Here is a 22,500-nt window from a genome sequence, read left to right on the forward strand (position 1 = left end):
TCGGTGCATCTCTAGTCCATACACACCATTCTCATCTCCGTGCCATAACACTGTCTGACACACCCACCGCTAGCCTAGCTTAGCACAAAGACTGGAGGTAAATGGCTCCAGCTAGCCTAGCTTAGCACAAAGACTGGAGGTAAATGGCTCCAGCTAGCCTACTGCTCAATAAGTGACAAAATAACACCAACACTTTCCTCATGTTGTGATGTGTGTAGTTACAGTAAGATGGTTGTCACATTGGTGATGTTGACTGAAGTTAGCCTATTTCCAGGCGCTGTGTAATATCATTGCGCCGCTGCACTCATGGGACGGCTCACAGCTCTTGATTATTACGCAGGAATGAGAGTTTAGTTCCTGTCATATACGCACAACCGGCACAACGTCAAAGAATGTCTCTGAACAGATTCACGCCCACTTTTAGGGGAAAATAAACTTGACTCCCATAGACTTCAATACAAAATAGCGGCACAAAACGACGTCCACACACAGCCGGCAGGGCTGAATAACTTAAGCAATCACCAAAATTAAACATGTCCAGTACTTATATGTCCACCCAGCCTGCCATAAAGCGTGAAAGATACATCCACACACTTTAAGGATTAGTTCACTTTTAAATAAACTTTTGCTGATAATTTACTCTCCCTCATGTCATCCAAGATGTCCATGTCTTTCTTTCTGCAGTCGAAAAGAAATTACGGTTTTGGATGAGAACAGTCCAGGATTTTTCTCCATATAATGGACTTCAATGGGCTCCAAACGGTTCAAATGACAGTTTCAGTGCAGCTTCAAAGGGCTTTAAACGACACCAGATGATGAATAAGGGTCTGATCTAGACAAACCATCAGTTTCTGAGAGAAACCCAGCAGTATTTATGCTATTATTTTACCTCTTAACAGACGAACGCGATCATCTCTGAGCTCCACCATAACTTCCGGAGAGTGAGGTCAAATACGAGCGTGGTCATAGATGTATACGTAGATGCCTCATTAGCGCCTGCACGGATCAGTAGAATGAGGCATCTACTATCAATATATCTATGACCACGCTCGTATTTGACCTCACTTTCCGGAAGTTATGGCGGATCTCAGAGATGATCACGTTCGTCTGTTAAGAGGTAAAATAATAGCATAAATACTGCTGGGTTTCTCTCAGAAACTGATGGTTTGTCTAGATCAGACCCTTATTCATCATCTGGTGTCGTTTAAAGCCCTTTGAAGCTGCACTGAAACTCTCATTTGGACCTTGACCCGTTTGGAGCCCATTGAAGTCCATTATATGGAGAACAACCCTGGACTGTTCTCATCCAAAACCTTATTTCTTTTCGACTGAAGAAAGAAAGACATGGACATCTTGGATGACATGGGGGTGAGTAAATTATCAGCAAAAGTTTATTTAAAATTGAACTAATCCTTTAATTTGGTCAATTTAAAAAAATGTCCCTTCATTCTCCCACCGTCAAATTGGTGTAACAACCCCACCCAGTGGCCAGAGGTGTCTTACCCGGACATTTACTCGTACCTCATCGAGTCACCAGATAATGATTTAACTTCGTTTTTGAATCATGAAGTATGGATGATGCTATCGGAAGCCAAGTCAGGCTAGTTAACTATGGCTGGACAGAAAAGTGCACTCAGTACTCTAAATATAAAGACATAATATATACATTTAAAGATGTTTACTTGCAAAAACAAAGTATATACGGCTAATTGCGCCCTTCGTGACGACTGTTTTTTTATAATTCATCCATTTAAATTATATTAATCCTTAAAGTTCTGCGTTAAGGGTAATTAAGGGCGTGGCCACTTGAGTGACAGGTGGATAGCCACTATGGTCGAACTAGGTGGGCGTGGTTTCAGCAACCAGGCACCTCAGCTCCGCCCACGTCCCGCCTCTTTGCCCATTTCCAGTTATCCGGGAGTGGCGATGCCAAGATGGCGACGGCCGGCTTTAAGTTTCAAAAATGCCCTTCAGAAACCTACGGGGTCTGAGGATACAGCCTATCCTCATTTATATTATTAATACGCAGAATAAAGGGGTGTGGCCTGGTTGAGTTAGTTAGTCGTGTGTTGAAACTGCCGGTATTATGGTAAGGGGCGGGACATTTCCCAAACACCAATCACAACACACTGCTCCAGCCGACCAATCAGAGCACAGTGTGCTTTTCAGAAGGAGGGGCTTCATAGAGACAGGGTTACTGACAGACTGGGAAGAGAATATGAGGAAATAATCAACAGTAGAGCCTGTGTAAAAGAACATAATATGGCCTCTTAGAAAAATTACACACTGCACCTTAAACTTTCTCTTTCTTGAGCATTATTCCTGCTTTCGTGATACAGAATGAGCAGGACAGAGCAAGGGTTGCGTATGCTCTGATGCCCAGGAATGCAGGAAAACACAATCACGTGAAACGTAGGATGCTTTGCTGGAATGCTGGGGGCTTTTTACAACTCCAGAAATGGTTTGTGGTTTTTGGCAACAAGAGAGAGAGGAAGAGATTTTATATTTCTGTTTTATGTTCCTTCTTTATCCCTGAAGTTTCTAAGTGAGTCTCAGTGAGAGCGGACCCGTCTGTTTAAGCTCTAGAGAGAATAACAGCCCTCACTTTAATGCTCACTCCTCTCACCAGCGATCATAAACATCATCACACCTCTGTAAACACAGCAACTCAAACGCATGACGCCTGATGGAAAACAGAAGAGGGAAATATGCTACTGTCAGCCAAGGTATTACGGGAATAAATTATATCAAGAGAGAAATACAACGAAACCCCACGGTGAGATCGATGGAGGGGTCTTGCAACTTTTTTCTTGCATTTCTAAGAATCGAGAGATATAAACTTGCAATTGTGAGAATAAAAAATACATGCTGCCATTCAAAATATATATTTGTTCATAGATATTAATACTTGTATTCATAAAGGACACATTAAATGATCAAATATGATGGTAAAGACTGTAAAAAAATTCTATTCATCAAAATTATTATCAACATTAATAATAATCATAAATGTTTCTTGAGCATCAAATCCTCATGATTTGCGATGGATCATGTGACACTGAAGACTGGAGAAATGATGATTTGATCACAGGAATAAATTACACTTTACTATATATTCACATAGAGAACAGTTCATTTAACTTGTAAAAATATTTCACAATTTTTTCTGTATTTTTGATTAGATAAATGCAGAAGGTGAGCATTAAAAAATGTTAATTATTCCAATGCTTCTGAATTATGCAAAACTGAAGTAAACGTGGTATTTTTAGTGGACCCCAAACTATTATTTTTACACATACACCGATCAGGCATATCATTATGACCACCCATACGCAACAAACTGTGTATTCTGACACGTTTCTATCAGAACCAGTTTGAGCTCCTGTATATCTACATGTTATGATGGAAGCATGCTTTATCATGCACCAACAATTTGAGAGTGTGACTAATGGCAACTCCAGACAGGTTTTGTGAATCCAAATATATTGCATATCTCAATATTATAATGTCTCTAAGTGCCCTACAAAAGGAGCATTTAGTTCAACACAGCTACATAGTTCATTTAGAAACCCATATAGCAACTGCATTCAAAATTCAACTCTGAGGACAAAATGTTCACTTGCTGCCTAATATATCCCACCCATAAACAGGTGATGAAGAGATAATCCTAACGTTACGCCTGTATATCTACATGTTATGATAGAAGCATGCACCTACAATTTGAGAGTGTGACTAATGGCAATTCCAGACATGTTTTGTGTATCCAAACGCATATATCAATATTATTATGTCTCTAAGCGCCCTACAAAAGGAGCATTTAGTTCAACACAGCTACATGCAAGTTCATCTACAAACTGCATTAAAAATCCAACTCATGAATAAAAACACCCGTCCATCTCCATATCGATTTTACGTAACATGCACAGCTTCCTGTGTGAGGCTCCCGAGTTGCTCTGTGAGCTCGAGGGCTTCGCTGCGAATCTGAAATGGTGTGGGAGCTTCAGAAGGAGCAGAGAAAGTGTGAACTTACGCCCACTTTCTTTCTGCTGCGTCTCTCCTACGCACAAAATCACAGCGTTTCATGTGCGGCTGGGTGGGCGTCACATTATCAAGCACTAGCTGGCTACTCAAACCCGAAAACACAGAAGAGCGGCGAACGAGAAACACTCCTGCTGATGATAATTACCTCTCTTATTGTTTCTCTCTCGAGCTCCAAAAGAAGGTCATGTTCATCTATTTAAAGGGTTAGTTCACCCAAAAATGAAAATTCTGTCATTAATTCCTCACCCTCATGTGGTTGGACACCCGTCAGACCTCCGTTCATCTTCAGACACAAATGAAGATATTTTAGTGTAAAGCTGATGCTGAGAAAGGCTTCAGATAGGCCTCCATTGGCATTCAGTACATTTACACTCACAAGACCCATAAAAGGCACTAAAAACGTTGTTACAAAGTCCATCTCACTACAGTGACTCTACAATAACTTTACGAAGCGACGACAATAGTTTTTGTGCGCAAAAAAAAATCAAAATAACACCTTTATTCAACTTGTTCTTGTCTTCCGTGTGTGCCTCCACGACGCATGCGCGAGAATATGACGTAGCGCCAGCGTTCGGGAATCCATGAAATGCTCACTTTAGTCCGATTTTGAGAACTACACCGAGACCTAAAGCACGATCAATGTAGAATTCAACAGCTTAGACACGCGCGTCTTCTTCTGCTCGTAAACAAATCGCTTCTGGGTCATGTGTCCGAACGCCGGATCTGCTCATATTCTCACGCATGCGTCGTGGAGGCACACACGGAAGACAAGAACAAGCTGGATAAAGGAGTTATTTTGATTTTTTTTTGCGCACAAAAACTATTGTCGTCGCATCGTAAAATTATTGTAGAGTCACTGTGGTGAGATGGACTTTGTCATGACGTTTTAAGTGCCTTTTATGGGTCTTGTGAGTGTAAATGTACTGAATGCCAATGGAGGCCTATCTGAAGCCTTTCTCAGCATCAGCTTTACACTAAAATATCTTCATTTGTGTCTGAAGATGAACGGAGGTCTGACGGGTGTCCAACCACATGAGGGTGAGGAATTAATGACAGAATTTTAATTTTTGGGTGAACTAACCCTTTAAACCTGATTGAGCAACGTCAGCACAGATGGACAGTAGGTTTGTGATTCCCACTCACCGGCTAGAGCTTTGATGCGAGAGCGCTCGAACAATCGGGCCGAGCTGTTCTCATTGTCCCATTCGTCCTCCCAGCGGTTGTTGACACTGTCCGGGTATTGCTGCTGGATGTCCATGTGCTCGTATTCTGCGGCTACTGTCGTCATCCTGACCTCTGACCTTTCGCCTTTTCACCGTACACACTTCCTCATGGGTGGCTTCCTCTGAAGCCCTGCTGAAAGAGACAGAGGGGTCAAAGGTCATTATAGTTGGGGAGCATTACAGCGGATGTACAAGATACATCACAGAGATGGCCAAGAACCTTTAATCTCTTGCTAATCATATTTTCTCCACTGATTGTGGCGGAAAATCATCTGTATTCTGTGTAATGGATTTAAATATGGTAACAATGAGGTTAAGCTGAACTTAGAATTCAAGGAAAACAATAAATTAGAAATGTTTGCAAACCATTTTACTTCTGCAATATATATATATTATATAATAATATATAATGTTCAATGACAATTATTATAGTATATTTTATATAATATATTTATATTTTTTTATATTATTTTTATTTTATATAATAAATAATTAATCATATATTAATAATTATAATTGTATTAATAATAATAAATGGTATTATATATATATATAAATATAAAAATGTTCAACTACAATTATTATAGTATATTTTTTATATAATATATTTATATTTTTTATATTACATATAATAAATAATTAAATGTATATTAATTATATAATTTTATTAATAATAATTTGTATTATATATATATATATATAATGTTCAACTACAATTATTATAATATATTTTTATATAATATAATTATATTTTTTATATTATTTATATTTTATATTACATATAATACACAATTAAATATATATTAATAATTATATTAATAATAATAAATAATATATAGTATGTATATATATATATATATATATATATAAACAAATAAATGTTCAGTGACACAATGATTATAATATATTATATTTTTTATAATATATTTATATTTTATATTATTTTTATTTTGTATTATATATAATAAACAATTAATCATATACGGAAAATTATAATTCCATTATTAATAATAATGTTAAATTATCTATTTAATAATAAATAACACACACTATACACATAATATATAATACACTATAAACACACATAATATACTATAAAAATATATCAAAATGTGTGTAAAAAAGATTGCAGTAAGCCCGGAAAAGTGTATCATGAAAGTAAATAAAATTAAAATATGTATTACATCAAGCGATATACACATCAGTAAAACAATGCTATCAGTGACTGTGGGAAAGAGTGTCTGAGTGAACAATGATCTTGTTCCTCCGGCTCTGCTGACCTTTGCAAAGAGACAGCACTTATTTCCCATCAACCCTTCCTCCCTCTCCATCTTAAAGAGCTGCTTCAACAGTCATCCATCGCCACATCCATGTGCTTTAAGGACCTACTGCCACCTATTGGACAACCCTGAGAACTGCCCCCATAATCCACAGACGAGCACAATCCTGTGGCGTTCCTCAGCCGTGAGATAACGATAACCGGTCAGGCTCCTGGCAGAACTACAACAGCGTAAGTTTCCTCGCCAAGAGTTTGGCCGCATTCAGCGCTGCTTTCCTAATTGAAATCAGCAGTTTGCCCTCAAATGCATGAGTGCATCTCAGCGTGATTACATCAGCGTGTGCACCAATCGCCCCTAAACGATTGAGCACCAAACTGCACAAAAACAGCTTTTCGGTGTGAAAACGAGAGCATTTCTCTTTCTAATTGCTACCACAAGGCTTGGGTTGCATGTTTTTCTTCAAACACCTCCCACACAAAACAGTCTTTCAGCTGCACAGGAGCTTGTTTGGAGCATTTCTCAAACGAACGGAGAGTTTCCAGGGCATTTTTTGTAGTGAGAGTAACACCCGTGTCCCAGAAACTTGCTAGTGGCAGTCCGCTAAATATATCTGTGCCGCTGGGACGGGCTTCTGAAGCTGAGAGGTTTGGGTTCTGCGCGAGTACCCGAGCAGAACGTCAACCAAGGAGCAAGATGACACAGAAAGCAAGGACAAATGCTGAACTGGGCCTACAATTTCTGCCATTGAAAGATATAGAAGGGGTAGGACAAGGCCGCCCACCTTTGAGTTTAGTGAGGGTGGGCGATTCGATTCTGATCTTGATTCAATATCGATTCATTCCGGTACAGTAGGGCCTACATATTCATTTTTCTCAAGGAATCAAATCGCTCTCAACTGGTATTATTATTAAAGATTAAAATTAAAAGGCACAATGTGTAAGATTTTTGGATTAAAATATCCTTGTTGACTTGTGTACATTATCCCAAATGTTTCCAAGAATGTTTAAAATGTTTAAGAAGTAATCTATTTTATTTTTAACCAGGACACGGACCGCTTATCAATGACATCACACCCATGTGACCCTCTGGTGTTATTGTGTAGTAACCATGGCAACAGTAGTGCCGCTTTAATATCTATTGTGTTTTATTAGACACGGTTTGGATCATTGATGGACAGAAACTGATCATTGTTCTCCAACTCAACACATTTAAGGCCTGTACACACTAGGGATGGGCATTTTTGTCAATTTCTCATTTCGTTCATCGATAGGTCTCAAAAACGAGTACTCGAGTACTCGGGGGCGGGGCATGTGCAGGGGGCGGGGCTTGTCCGTCATTGAGATAATGAAAACTGTTATGAAAATTGTTGTTGACAAATACAAACGTGACATGAAAACAGGTATATGAAAACATGAACATATAAAACAAAAAATAACTGCTAGATTATGATGCATAAATGTCTTTGAAAAAGAAACATCTTCATAAAATGACCGTCTCAAATAACCAAGTCAGTAATATCGAGCATTGCCTTTGAGCTGAAACTGTGAAATAACACCACCCTGCAGAGCTTGCTAGCTGGTTAATAAACTCAACCAAACGCACCCTATATCAATATTAATATGAAGATTATTATGAACCTATTACGACATAAATCAACACAAAAGGACGTGAATGCGCACGTGAACTTCAGCGTGCTAGATTTTACAGGCTATGGTTTGAAACGGAACAATTTGAATGCGCTCTTCCTTTAACAACGCTGATACACGGACAACGAAAGCACACAAAAACAACATTTTATTAAAATCGTGTTCTCATTATAATGCTATGACAGATTGACTCTGCACATCATGCACTTAATTATATTATTCATGATCGAAGCGTTTACAGACATCACTGCGCGTTTTCGAACTCATAACGAAAAACAGCTTTAAATAAACTAGGTCTACTGTTAAAAAATACGAGAACAGTAGCACTGCTGCATTACTAAAATCAATGATTGTGAGAAAGAAATTGCCTATCTAAAAAGAATATGACTGTCTCTAAACCATCATGTTGAGCATGAAATATGCGTTTGAGCTGAAACTGAAGAGAATGAACAGCCGGTATAACGGCAGCGCTTTGCTAGCTTATTAAGCTCAACCAAACGCTTCTTATATTAGATTAATCAGATAGACAACATAAACGTAATCTTACAATGTGCATCTGCAGAAAAGGACGCGAATGCGCACATGAACTTCACGCGCTAGTCTGAGTGTTCTCGCTAGTTTCTCTGTGGATCAGCTGATACACGGGGAACGAAGCACAGATAGTTTCTCTGTGGATCAGCTGATACACTGGGAACTAAGCACAGATCATTTACAGCATTCTTTTCCATCGTGTTCTCATTATAATGCTATGTAGGCTATGACAGATTGGCGCTGCACATCTTGCAATAACCATTTAATGATCAGTGATTCCAGACATCACTGCAGTGCGCGCCTCAGTTTCACTTTATTTCGCCGCGGTCTGGAGGCGTGCTGAATAACGCTAACCAATCAGACCTCCGGTCCCGCGCAAAACGACGCAATAACCAATAAAAAAGAGACAAATATTTTTTTTTTAAGTCAGGGGCGATCATCGTTCTCGTGATCGATGATCGCTGTCACGTTCGAGTACTCGATTACTCTACCACTGTTGCCCATTCCTAGTACACACTGGGACGAATATCGCACGCGCTTATCGCCAGCGTTTTTTATCGCCAGCGTTCTCATTGCGCTGCGTTACACACACACACAAGCGGAAGCGCTCGATGACAAAATAAAAGCTCCGCCCACTCAATAGTCAATACACGCCTTTGTTTTGAATAAGAGACGAAAAATTACATATTGTGCCTTTAACAAATCATGAGGTGCTTCAGCGATTTGTCACAAAGAGCGCAAAATTGTTTTTATTGTTTGAATTTTGTAATAAAATTGACACGATTTGAAAACTGAGACTTTGTTTCATGTAAGGGATGAGCTTCAAGCTTATACCATGGTCATTTGTCAGCATTGACAACCTAAATGCTGTTTGTTACTGATGTTTGGCGCAATATTTGACCGGAAGGGTAAAAGTGACGGTTATTTTCGTCAGATCCAGCATTCTACCCGCTTTGAATCACACACAGAGATAAAGTAGTGCGGTAAGATTAATTTGTTTGAATATATTTCATACACTGAATGAATTAATTATAGCATTTAATTTCATTAATTATCGAGAGAGAGAGAGAGAGAGAGAGAGAGAGAGAGAGAGAGAGAGAGAGAGAGAGAGAGAGAGAGAGAGAGAGATTCGTACCCGTGTTCAGCGCCTCTCTCTCCAATAACAACAAAGCTATGAGTTGAATTACTTTTTTAAAAAAAAGCAATAAAACCCCCACGTTGCTGAAAAATATAATGTAGCGATTGGCAGCGTTGACAACAAGTTTCTCTGCTCCTGAATGTTTCAATCGGTGTGAGCAGACCGATGCGGTGTGGAGCTTCAGTGAAAACAGCGCATTGATATAGAACGGTGATTCAACTGACTGGAACTACCTGTGTGCATTAAACGGGTTTATTGAGCACATTCCATCCAATCAGAATCGAGTATTCCGACAGTAACCATGCCTTCACGCCATTTGATTCATCTTAGTGACTCGAGTCATTTGATTCAGAATGAAGAGTCGCTTAGATTCATTCAGTGATGTTACACATTTCCGCCAGTAGGTGGCGACAAACGCGGGTCTTTTTTGTGACAAGAAAGTCTCTGCATTACCCTTTATTTATATACTAAGCGTTTCCTCACAAAAAACAACATATATCTATTTTTCCTCCATTGTGTGAAATTCCGAGGACTTTATCAAACTATAGCTAAACAATAATGGTCTAAAATACATTTTCAGTGATGTCTTTGCCATTCAAATGTATTAAAAACAATATATATCACATTAGCATACCTCATGAAAAGTATTGTGGTAGTACCATATGGTTTTAAATGATAATATCTTATATTAGTAGAGTGAGATGTGCTATAATATTTATATAAGTTACTTCAAATGTTCAAAATAAAGTACACTAAAATATTTTGTGTATAAACAATAAATAAATGAGAAGAAGTAAAGACGGTGAAGCAGCAGGAGGCGTTCTCATGTCAATATGTCAGCTGGACTGATGGGTTAGTCTGGCTCAGAGACACACACACACACACACACACACACATCTCTTATTGATTCCCAGCGTCTCTCAGATGCACTAACTGAAGCGAGCGTCTGTCCTCTGCAGTAAAAGCCTCGGCCAAGAGCATCAAGAGCACTGAAGCATCATTACCGTCCTCTCACACACACACACACACACACTGTACACAACACACAGCCCACGCAACCCGTCTCTGCGACTCAACACTGATGTAAAAGCTCTATCTTGCTAAAAAGTACTGTGGTTTAAGCTTAAAGATACCATGATACAAGTTCTTCAAACAGTACTATTTAAATATCACGACATATAAACAAGTTATCAAACAGTATCTTCATTTTTTATTAATTTTCACATAATGCTACAACACAAATATTGTTTAGTGATGGTACACACACACACACCCACTGATCAGGCATAACATTATGACCCCCTTTGCTGCCAAAACTGCCCTGACCCACGGGCATCCATGACCCTGTGGCCGGTTCTCCACTGGTCCTCCATGACCCTGTGGCCGGTTCTCCACTGGTCCTCCATGACCCTGTGGCCGGTTCTCCACTGGTCCTTCATGAGCCTGTGGCCGGTTCTCCACTGGTCCTTCATGACCCTGTGGCCGGTTCTCCACTGGTCCTTCATGACCCTGTGGCCGGTTCTCCACTGGTCCTTCATGACCCTGTGGCCGGTTCTCCACTGGTCCTTCATGACCCTGTGGCCGGTTCTCCACTGGTCCTTCATGACCCTGTGGCCGGTTCTCCACTGGTCCTTCATGACCCTGTGGCCGGTTCTCCACTGGTCCTTCATGACCCTGTGGCCGGTTCTCCACTGGTCCTTCATGACCCTGTGGCCGGTTCTCTACTGGTCCTTCATGACCCTGTGGCCGGTTCTCCACTGGTCCTTCATGACCCTGTGGCCGGTTCTCTACTGGTCCTTCATGACCCTGTGGCCGGTTCTCCACTGGTCCTTCATGACCCTGTGGCCGGTTCTCCACTGGTCCTTCATGACCCTGTGGCCGGTTCTCTACTGGTCCTTCATGACCCTGTGGCCGGTTCTCCACTGGTCCTTCATGACCCTGTGGCCGGTTCTCCACTGGTCCTTCATGACCCTGTGGCCGGTTCTCCACTGGTTCTTCATGACCCTGTGGCCGGTTCTCCACTGGTCCTTCATGACCCTGTGGCTGGTTCTCCACTGGTCCTTCATGACCCTGTGGCCGGTTCTCCACTGGTCCTTCATGACCCTGTGGCCGGTTCTCCACTGGTCCTCCATGACCCTGTGGCCGGTTCTCCACTGGTTCTTCATGACCCTGTGGCCGGTTCTCCACTGGTCCTTCATGACCCTGTGGCCGGTTCTCCACTGGTCCTTCATGACCCTGTGGCCGGTTCTCTACTGGTCCTTCATGACCCTGTGGCCGGTTCTCTACTGGTCCTTCATGACCCTGTGGCCGGTTCTCCACTGGTCCTTCATGACCCTGTGGCCGGTTCTCTACTGGTCCTTCATGACCCTGTGGCCGGTTCTCCACTGGTCCTCCATGACCCTGTGGCCGGTTCTCCACTGGTCCTTCATGACCCTGTGGCCGGTTCTCTACTGGTCCTTCATGACCCTGTGGCCGGTTCTCCACTGGTCCTTCATGACCCTGTGGCCGGTTCTCTACTGGTCCTTCATGACCCTGTGGCCGGTTCTCCACTGGTCCTCCATGACCCTGTGGCCGGTTCTCCACTGGTCCTCCATGACCCTGTGGCCGGTTCTCCACTGGTCCTTCATGACCCTGTGGCCGGTTCTCCACTGGTCCTTCATGACCCTGTGGCCGGTTCTCCACTGGTCCTTCATGACCCTGTGGCCGGTTCTCCACTGGTCCTTCATGACCCTGTGGCCGGTTCTCCACTGGTCCTTCATGATCCTGTGGCCGGTTCTCCACTGGTCCTTCATGACCCTGTGGCCGGTTCTCCACTGGTCCTTCATGACCCTGTGGCCGGTTCTCCACTGGTCCTCCATGACCCTGTGGCCGGTTCTCCACTGGTTCTTCATGACCCTGTGGCCGGTTCTCCACTGGTTCTCCACTTTTGATAGAGACTGGCCACTGCAGATCGGGAACACCCCACAAGAGCTGCAGTTTTGGAGATGTTCTGACCCAGTCCTCTAGCCGTCACAATCTGGCCCTTGTCAAACTCGCTCAAATCCTTACATTTGCCCATTTTTCCTGCTTCTAACACATCAACTCTGAGGACAAAATGTTCACTTGCTGCCTAATATATCCCACCCACTAACAGGAGATGAAGAGACCATCAGTGTTATTCACTTCACTGGTCAGTGGTCATAATGTTACACCTGATCGGTGTATACACACACACACACATATGCACACACACACACACACACACACACACACACATATATATATATATGCATGCACACACGTATACACACACACATGCACGCACGCACACACGTCTACACACACACACAGAGAGTTTGTGTACTCCGTTATTATTACTCAATTTAATTTTAGTAATGTGCTTTTGCCATTTTTGCATATTTAAATATTTCTATTAGCTTTAATTTATTTTATATTAATTTTAGTAATTTTGTTAATTAGTTATAGTTAAAATTATAGTTTTAATTTATTTCTCTCTTTCTGTTGTAGTTTAGTCACTTTTATTTTATTGTATGCTTTATTTAAATTGCATTTTTATTTTAATCATTGTAACTTCTGATTTTTAATCATTTTAGTTTTAGTTAACAATAACAACACTGATTTGTTGATAAATACCACGTTTTTTTATTTAAAATAATAATACCATAGTACCTTACAACAAAAATCAATGATATATAAGCGAGTATGTCATAATTACCGTAATTATGAGATTTCATCTAGTAAAAGCGTTCATGCTCATTTTCTGAGAGCTCCGACTTGTACCATGTGACCATTGCAGATCAATCTAGGCATTGATTAGAAACGTATAATCCCCAGTCCGAGGACGTCGTGTTGTCATCGAGAAATGACTGTAATTATGGGATGCCGTGCGTATGATAATACTGGTCTCCTTTCTAAACCTGGGAGACTCAAGGTCGACATGATCAAACATGATGTTGTCTGAAAGACGAGCCAGGAGACAGCTAAGACCAGGGCTTCTGAGCGAGCTAATGCTAACACGCGTTTGTGTGTGTGTCAGCATCGCTCTCATACTGCTGAGGTCAAAGCATGAGCGCTGCAGAGCTGTTTATAGCACGGGCACACACCCAGAGGCTGCTGGGATACTGCGTTAAAAGCACACCGGATCGGGCCTAAAACCTTCGTAGGGAGCATTTCAGATCGGCTAAATGACACCGGCCCACTCCAGACCAAGTGTGCATCCTTTCCATTTGAGGGAAGATGTTCCCTCACTAAGTTTTAAAACAATATCAAGTCATCATAGTCATTATCTTTCTGCCTCTCTTCCTCTGAAAGACCATTACAGTCCATTTCTCCCTCCATTTCTCCTTCCATTTCTCTCCACAGATTCGATTAGCTGGTAAACAACAGAATGAGGATCTTTAATCAAATTGCTTGGACTGACCAATCTGCACAATCTGCTGACCCAATGAGATCAAACACACCACAGCGCTTGTTTTTGCCTGGGATTGATTGGTTGTAACAGGTCACATGACCTAATCTGCTACAACGTGCTGAAAACACAAAAGTTTGGGTCCGAAGGAGTGTTTTCTGCTCATCAAGACTGCATTTCTCTGACCAAAAACACAGTCAAAATTGTGAAATATTTTTACAATTTAAAATAACTGTTCTCTATGTGAATATATGGTAAAGTGTAATTTATTCCTGTGATCAAAGCTGAATTTATCATCATTACTCCAGTCTTCAGTGTCACATGACCCTTCAGGAATCATTTGATGCTCAAGAAACATTTATGATTATTATCAGTTGTGAAAACACATTAATGGTGTTTTTCAGGATTCTTTGATGAATAAAAAGTTCAAAACAACAGCGTTTTATTAAAAATAGAATCATTTACTGTCACTTTTGATCAATTCAATGCATCCTTGCTAAATAATAGATACATTTTTATAAAAATAAATAAAACATCAAGTAGTTAATGCAATGAAACGACATGATTCGAACTGTGATTATCTAAAAAAGTTAATGTGAAAAGGTTAATGTTGCGATAAAGGTGCAGTGTGTAATATTTATGAGGATCTATTGACAGAAATGCAATATAATATACATAACCATGTTTTCAGTGGAGTATAAAGACCTTACATAATGAACTGTTAAGTTTTATTATTTTAGAATGAGCCGTTTCTATCACACTAGGGATGCGCGGTATACCGGTATATATTTTATTTCAAACGGTACATTATCATGATTTTGCTCATTTCAGTATATGCTGCTGTTCTCAGGTTCAGCGCTAGGTGGCAGTGCACTACCCAAACTGACGTTTAAACAACTCAATTGCTGAGTTAAAACAACCCAACCGCTGGGTTTAAACAACCCAACCGCTGGGTTTAAACAACTCAATCGCTGGGTTTAAACAACCCAATCTCTGGGTTTAAACAACTCAATCTCTGGGTTAAAACAACTCAATCTCTGGGTTAAAAAACCCAATCGTTGAGTTTAAACAACTCAATCTCTGGGTTAAACAACTCAATCTCTGGGTTAAAAAACCCAATCGTTGAGTTTAAACAACTCAATCTCTGGGTTTAAACAACTCAATCTCTGGGTTAAAACAACTCAATCTCTGGGTTAAAAAACCCAATCGTTGAGTTTAAACAACTCAATCTCTGGGTTTAAACAACTCAATCTCTGGGTTAAAACAACTCAATCTCTGGGTTTAAACAACCCAATCGCTGGGTTTAAACAACTCAATCTCTGGGTTAAAACAACTCAATCGCTGGGTTTAAACAACTCAATCTCTGGGTTTAAACAACTCAATCGCTGGGTTTAAACAACTCAATCTCTGGGTTTAAACAACCCAATCTCTGGGTTTAAACAACTCAATCTCTGGGTTTAAACAACTCAACCGCTGGGTTTAAACAACTCAATCGCTGGGTTTAAACAACTCAATCTCTGGGTTTAAACAACTCAATCTCTGGGTTTAAACAACTCAATCTCTGGGTTTAAACAACTCAATCTCTGGGTTTAAACAACTCAATCCCTGGGTTTAAACAACTCAATCTCTGGGTTTAAACAACTCAATCTCTGGGTTTAAACAACTCAGTCGCTGGGTTTAAACAACTCAATCTCTTGGTTTAAACAACTCAATCGCTGGGTTTAAACAACTCAATCGCTGGTTTAAACAACTCAATCGCTGGGTTTAAACAACTCAATCTCTGGGTTTAAACAACTCAATCTCTGGGTTTAAACAACTCAATCTCTGGGTTTAAACAACTCAGTCGCTGGGTTTAAACAACTCAATCTCTTGGTTTAAACAACTCAATCGCTGGGTTTAAACAACTCAATCGCTGGTTTAAACAACTCAATCGCTGGTTTAAACAACTCAATCTCTGAGTTTAAACAACTCAATCTCTGGGTTTAAACAACTCAATCTCTGGGTTTAAACAACTCAATCGCTGGTTTAAACAACTCAATCGCTGGTTTAAACAACTCAATCTCTGGGTTTAAACAACTCAATCTCTGGGTTTAAACAACTCAATCTCTGGGTTTAAACAACTCAATCTCTGGGTTTAAACAACTCAATCGCTGGTTTAAACAACTCAATCGCTGGGTTTAAACAACTCAATCTCTGGGTTTAAACAACTCAATCTCTGAGTTTAAACAACTCAATCGCTGGTTTAAACAACTCAATCGCTGGGTTTAAACAACTCAATCTCTGGGTTTAAACAACTCAATCTCTGGGTTTAAACAACTCAATCGCTGGGTTTAAACAACTCAATCTCTGAGTTTAAACAACTCAATCGCTGGTTTAAACAACTCAATTGCTGGGTTTAAACAACTCAATCGCTGGGTTTAAACAACTCAATCTCTGAGTTTAAACAACTCAATCTCTGGTTTAAACAACTCAATCTCTGGGTTTAAACAACTCAATCGCTGGGTTTAAACAACTCAATCTCTGGGTTTAAACAACCCAATCGCTGGGTTTAAACAACCCAATCTCTGGGTTTAAACAACTCAATCGCTGAGTTTAAACAACTCAATCTCTGGGTTTAAACAACTCAATCGCTGGGTTTAAACAACTCAATCTCTGGGTTTAAACAACCCAATCGCTGGGTTTAAACAACCCAATCTCTGGGTTTAAACAACTCAATCGCTGAGTTTAAACAACTCAATCTCTGGGTTAAAACAACTCAATCGCTGAGTTTAAACAACTCAATCTCTGGGTTTAAACAACTCAATCTCTGGGTTTAAACAACTCAACCGCTGGGTTTAAACAACTCAACCGCTGGGTTTAAACAACTCAATCTCTGGGTTTAAACAACCCAATCGCTGGGTTTAAACAACCCAATCGCTGGGTTTAAACAACCCAATCGCTGGGTTTAAACAACTCAATCGCTGGGTTTAAACAACTCAATCGCTGGGTTTAAACAACTCAATTGCTGAGTTTAAACAACTCAATCGGTTGGTTAAAACAACTCAATCGGTTGGTTAAAACAACTCAATCGCTGGTTTAAACAACTCAATCGCTGGGTTTAAACAACTCAATCTCTGGGTTAAAACAACTCAATCGCTGAGTTTAAACAACTCAATCTCTGGGTTAAAACAACTCAATCGCTGAGTTTAAACAACTCAATCGCTGGGTTTAAACAACTCAATCTCTGGGTTAAAACAACTCAATCGCTGAGTTTAAACAACTCAATCGCTGGTTTAAACAACTCAATCGCTGGGTTTAAACAACCCAATCGCTGGGTTTAAACAACCCAATCTCTGGGTTTAAACAACTCAATCGCTGGGTTTAAACAACTCAATCGCTGGGTTTAAACAACTCAATCGCTGGGTTAAAACAACTCAATCGGTGGGTTTAAACAACTCAATCTCTAGGTTTAAACAACTCAATCGGTTGGTTAAAACAACTCAATCCCTGGGTTAAAACAACTCAATCGGTTGGTTAAAACAACTCAATCGCTGGGTTAAAACAACTCAATCTCTAGGTTTAAACAACTCAATCGCTGGGTTTAAACAACTCAATCGCTGGGTTTAAACAACTCAATCCCTGGGTTTAAACAACTCAATCGCTGGGTTTAAACAACTCAATCGGTTGGTTAAAACAACTCAATCGCTGGGTTTAAACAACTCAATCCCTGGGTTTAAACAACTCAATCCCTGGGTTTAAACAACTCAATCGGTTGGTTAAAACAACTCAATCGCTGGGTTTAAACAACTCAATCGCTGGGTTTAAACAACTCAATCCCTGGGTTTAAACAACTCAATCGGTTGGTTAAAACAACTCAATCTCTGGGTTTAAACAACTCAATCTCTGGGTTTAAACAACTCAATCTCTGGGTTAAAACAACTCAATCTCTGGGTTAAAACAACTCAATCTCTGGGTTAAAACAACTCAATCGCTGGGTTAAAACAACTCAATCTCTGGGTTAAAACAACTCAATCTCTGGGTTAAAACAACTCAATCTCTGGGTTAAAACAACTCAATCTCTGGGTTAAAACAACTCAATCTCTGGGTTTAAACAACTCAATCTCTGGGTTTAAACAACTCAATCTCTGGGTTAAAACAACTCAATCTCTGGGTTAAAACAACTCAATCGCTGGGTTAAAACAACTCAATCTCTGGGTTAAAACAACTCAATCTCTGGGTTAAAACAACTCAATCTCTGGGTTAAAACAACTCAATCTCTGGGTTAAAACAACTCAATCGCTGGGTTAAAACAACTCAATCTCTGGGTTTAAACAACTCAATCTCTGGGTTAAAACAACTCAATCTCTGGGTTAAAACAACTCAATCGCTGGGTTTAAACAACTCAATCGCTGGGTTAAAACAACTCAATCGGTGGGTTTAAACAACTCAATCTCTAGGTTTAAACAACTCAATCGCTGGGTTTAAACAACTCAATCGGTTGGTTAAAACAACTCAATCCCTGGGTTAAAACAACTCAATCGGTTGGTTAAAACAACTCAATCGCTGGGTTAAAACAACTCAATCTCTAGGTTTAAACAACTCAATCCCTGGGTTTAAACAACTCAATCGCTGGGTTTAAACAACTCAATCGGTTGGTTAAAACAACTCAATCGCTGGGTTTAAACAACTCAATCCCTGGGTTTAAACAACTCAATCCCTGGGTTTAAACAACTCAATCGGTTGGTTAAAACAACTCAATCGCTGGGTTTAAACAACTCAATCGCTGGGTTTAAACAACTCAATCCCTGGGTTTAAACAACTCAATCGGTTGGTTAAAACAACTCAATCTCTGGGTTTAAACAACTCAATCTCTGGGTTTAAACAACTCAATCTCTGGGTTAAAACAACTCAATCTCTGGGTTAAAACAACTCAATCTCTGGGTTAAAACAACTCAATCGCTGGGTTAAAACAACTCAATCGCTGGGTTAAAACAACTCAATCTCTGGGTTTAAACAACTCAATCTCTGGGTTTAAACAACTCAATCTCTGGGTTAAAACAACTCAATCTCTGGGTTAAAACAACTCAATCTCTGGGTTAAAACAACTCAATCGCTGGGTTAAAACAACTCAATCTCTGGGTTAAAACAACTCAATCTCTGGGTTAAAACAACTCAATCTCTGGGTTAAAACAACTCAATCTCTGGGTTAAAACAACTCAATCGCTGGGTTAAAACAACTCAATCTCTGGGTTTAAACAACTCAATCTCTGGGTTAAAACAACTCAATCTCTGGGTTAAAACAACTCAATCTCTGGGTTAAAACAACTCAATCGCTGGGTTAAAACAACTCAATCTCTGGGTTTAAACAACTCAATCTCTGGGTTTAAACAACTCAATCTCTGGGTTAAAACAACTCAATCTCTGGGTTAAAACAACTCAATCTCTGGGTTAAAACAACTCAATCTCTGGGTTAAAACAACTCAATCGCTGGGTTAAAACAACTCAATCCCTGGGTTTAAACAACTCAATCTCTGGGTTAAAACAACTCAATCTCTGGGTTAAAACAACTCAATCTCTGGGTTTAAACAACTCAATCGCTGGGTTAAAACAACTCAATCTCTGGGTTAAAACAACTCAATCTCTGGGTTAAAACAACTCAATCTCTGGGTTTAAACAACTCAATCTCTGGGTTTAAACAACCCAATCACTGGGTTTAAACAACTCAATCTCTGGGTTTAAACAACTCAATCGCTGGGTTTAAACAACTCAATCGCTGGGTTTAAACAACCCAATCGCTGGGTTTAAACAACCCAATCTCTGGGTTTAAACAACTCAATCGCTGGGTTTAAACAACTCAATCGCTGGGTTTAAACAACTCAATCGCTGGGTTAAAACAACTCAATCGCTGGGTTTAAACAACTCAATCTCTAGGTTTAAACAACTCAATCGCTGGGTTTAAACAACTCAATCTCTGGGTTTAAACAACTCAATCGCTGGGTTTAAACAACTCAATCTCTGGGTTTAAACAACTCAATCGCTGGGTTTAAACAACCCAATCTCTGGGTTTAAACAACTCAATCGCTGGGTTTAAACAACTCAATCGCTGGGTTTAAACAACTCAATCGCTGGGTTAAAACAACTCAATCGCTGGGTTTAAACAACTCAATCTCTAGGTTTAAACAACTCAATCGCTGGGTTTAAACAACTCAATCGCTGGGTTTAAACAACTCAATCGGTTGGTTAAAACAACTCAATCCCTGGGTTAAAACAACTCAATCGGTTGGTTTAAACAACTCAATCGCTGGGTTTAAACAACTCAATCCCTGGGTTTAAACAACTCAATCCCTGAGTTTAAACAACTCAATCGGTTGGTTAAAACAACTCAATCGCTGGGTTTAAACAACTCAATCGCTGGGTTTAAACAACTCAATCCCTGGGTTTAAACAACTCAATCGGTTGGTTAAAACAACTCAATCTCTGGGTTTAAACAACTCAATCTCTGGGTTAAAACAACTCAATCGCTGGGTTAAAACACCTCAATCCCTGGGTTTAAACAACTCAATCGGTTGGTTAAAACAACTCAATCGCTGGGTTTAAACAACTCAATCGCTGGGTTTAAACAACTCAATCCCTGGGTTTAAACAACTCAATCGGTTGGTTAAAACAACTCAATCTCTGGGTTTAAACAACTCAATCTCTGGGTTAAAACAACTCAATCTCTGGGTTAAAACAACTCAATCTCTGGGTTAAAACAACTCAGTCTCTGGGTTTAAACAACTCAATCGCTGGGTTAAAACAACTCAATCGCTGGGTTAAAACAACTCAATCTCTGGGTTAAAACATCTCAATCGCTGGGTTAAAACAACTCAATCTCTGGGTTAAAACAACTCAATCTCTGGGTTAAAACAACTCAATCTCTGGGTTAAAACAACTCAATCTCTGGGTTAAAACAACTCAATCTCTGGGTTTAAACAACTCAATCTCTGGGTTAAAACAACTCAATCTCTGGGTTAAAACAACTCAATCTCTGGGTTAAAACAACTCAATCTCTGGGTTTAAACAACTCAATCTCTGGGTTTAAACAACTCAATCGCTGGGTTAAAACAACTCAATCTCTGGGTTAAAACAACTCAATCTCTGGGTTAAAACAACTCAATCTCTGGGTTTAAACAACTCAATCTCTAGGTTTAAACAACTCAATCTCTGGGTTAAAACAACTCAATCTCTGGGTTTAAACAACTCAATCGCTGGGTTAAAACAACTCAATCGCTGGGTTTAAACAACTCAATCGCTGGGTTAAAACAACTCAATCTCTGGGTTTAAACAACTCAATCTCTGGGTTAAAACAACTCAATCTCTGGGTTTAAACAACTCAATCTCTGGGTTTAAACAACTCAATCGCTGGGTTTAAACAACTCAATCTCTGGGTTTAAACAACTCAATCTCTGGGTTTAAACAACTCAATCTCTGGGTTTAAACAACTCAATCTCTGGGTTTAAACAACTCAATCTCTGGGTTAAAACAACTCAATCTCTGGGTTAAAACAACTCAATCTCTGGGTTTAAACAACTCAATCTCTGGGTTTAAACAACTCAATCGCTGGGTTTAAACAACTCAATCTCTGGGTTTAAACAACTCAATCTCTGGGTTAAAACAACTCAATCTCTGGGTTTAAACAACTCAATCTCTGGGTTAAAACAACTCAATCTCTGGGTTTAAACAACTCAATCGCTGGGTTTAAACAACTCAATCTCTGGGTTTAAACAACTCAATCTCTGGGTTAAAACAACTCAATCTCTGGGTTTAAACAACTCAATCTCTGGGTTAAAACAACTCAATCTCTGGGTTTAAACAACTCAATCGCTGGGTTTAAACAACTCAATCGCTGGGTTTAAACAACTCAATCGCTGGGTTTAAACAACTCAATCTCTGGGTTTAAACAACTCAATCTCTGGGTTTAAACAACTCAATCTCTGGGTTTAAACAACTCAATCTCTGGGTTAAAACAACTCAATCGCTGAGTTTAAACAACTCAATCGCTGGGTTTAAACAACTCAATCTCTGGGTTAAAACAACTCAATCTCTGGGTTTAAACAACTCAATCTCTGGGTTAAAACATCTCAATCGCTGGGTTAAAACAACTCAATCTCTGGGTTTAAACAACTCAATCGCTGGGTTAGTCCATTTTCAACCCAACCGCTGGGTTAGTCCATTTTCAACCCAACTTGGGTTATTTTTAACCCAAGATTTTTTA

General features: G+C 39.9%; 1 protein-coding gene across 2 annotated transcripts in view; it reads right to left on the minus strand.

The window, feature by feature from the left end:
* sptbn1 (spectrin, beta, non-erythrocytic 1) overlaps nucleotides 1-22,500 on the minus strand; it is a 163,409-nt gene that overhangs the window by 113,909 nt on the left and 27,000 nt on the right. Inside the window, exon 2 of one of the 2 annotated variants that reach the window (XM_079845206.1) lies at nucleotides 5,185-5,397. In XM_079845206.1, the coding sequence (XP_079701332.1) occupies nucleotides 5,185-5,329 (145 nt within the window). In that variant the 5' untranslated portion in view covers nucleotides 5,330-5,397. The remainder of the gene's footprint in view (nucleotides 1-5,184; nucleotides 5,398-22,500) is intronic. The other variant, XM_079845207.1, reaches the window with a different exon arrangement.

The sequence above is a fragment of the Gobio gobio genome (genome assembly GCF_949357685.1).
Source record: "Gobio gobio genome assembly, chromosome: 19".
Lineage (NCBI taxonomy): Eukaryota > Metazoa > Chordata > Actinopteri > Cypriniformes > Gobionidae > Gobio > Gobio gobio.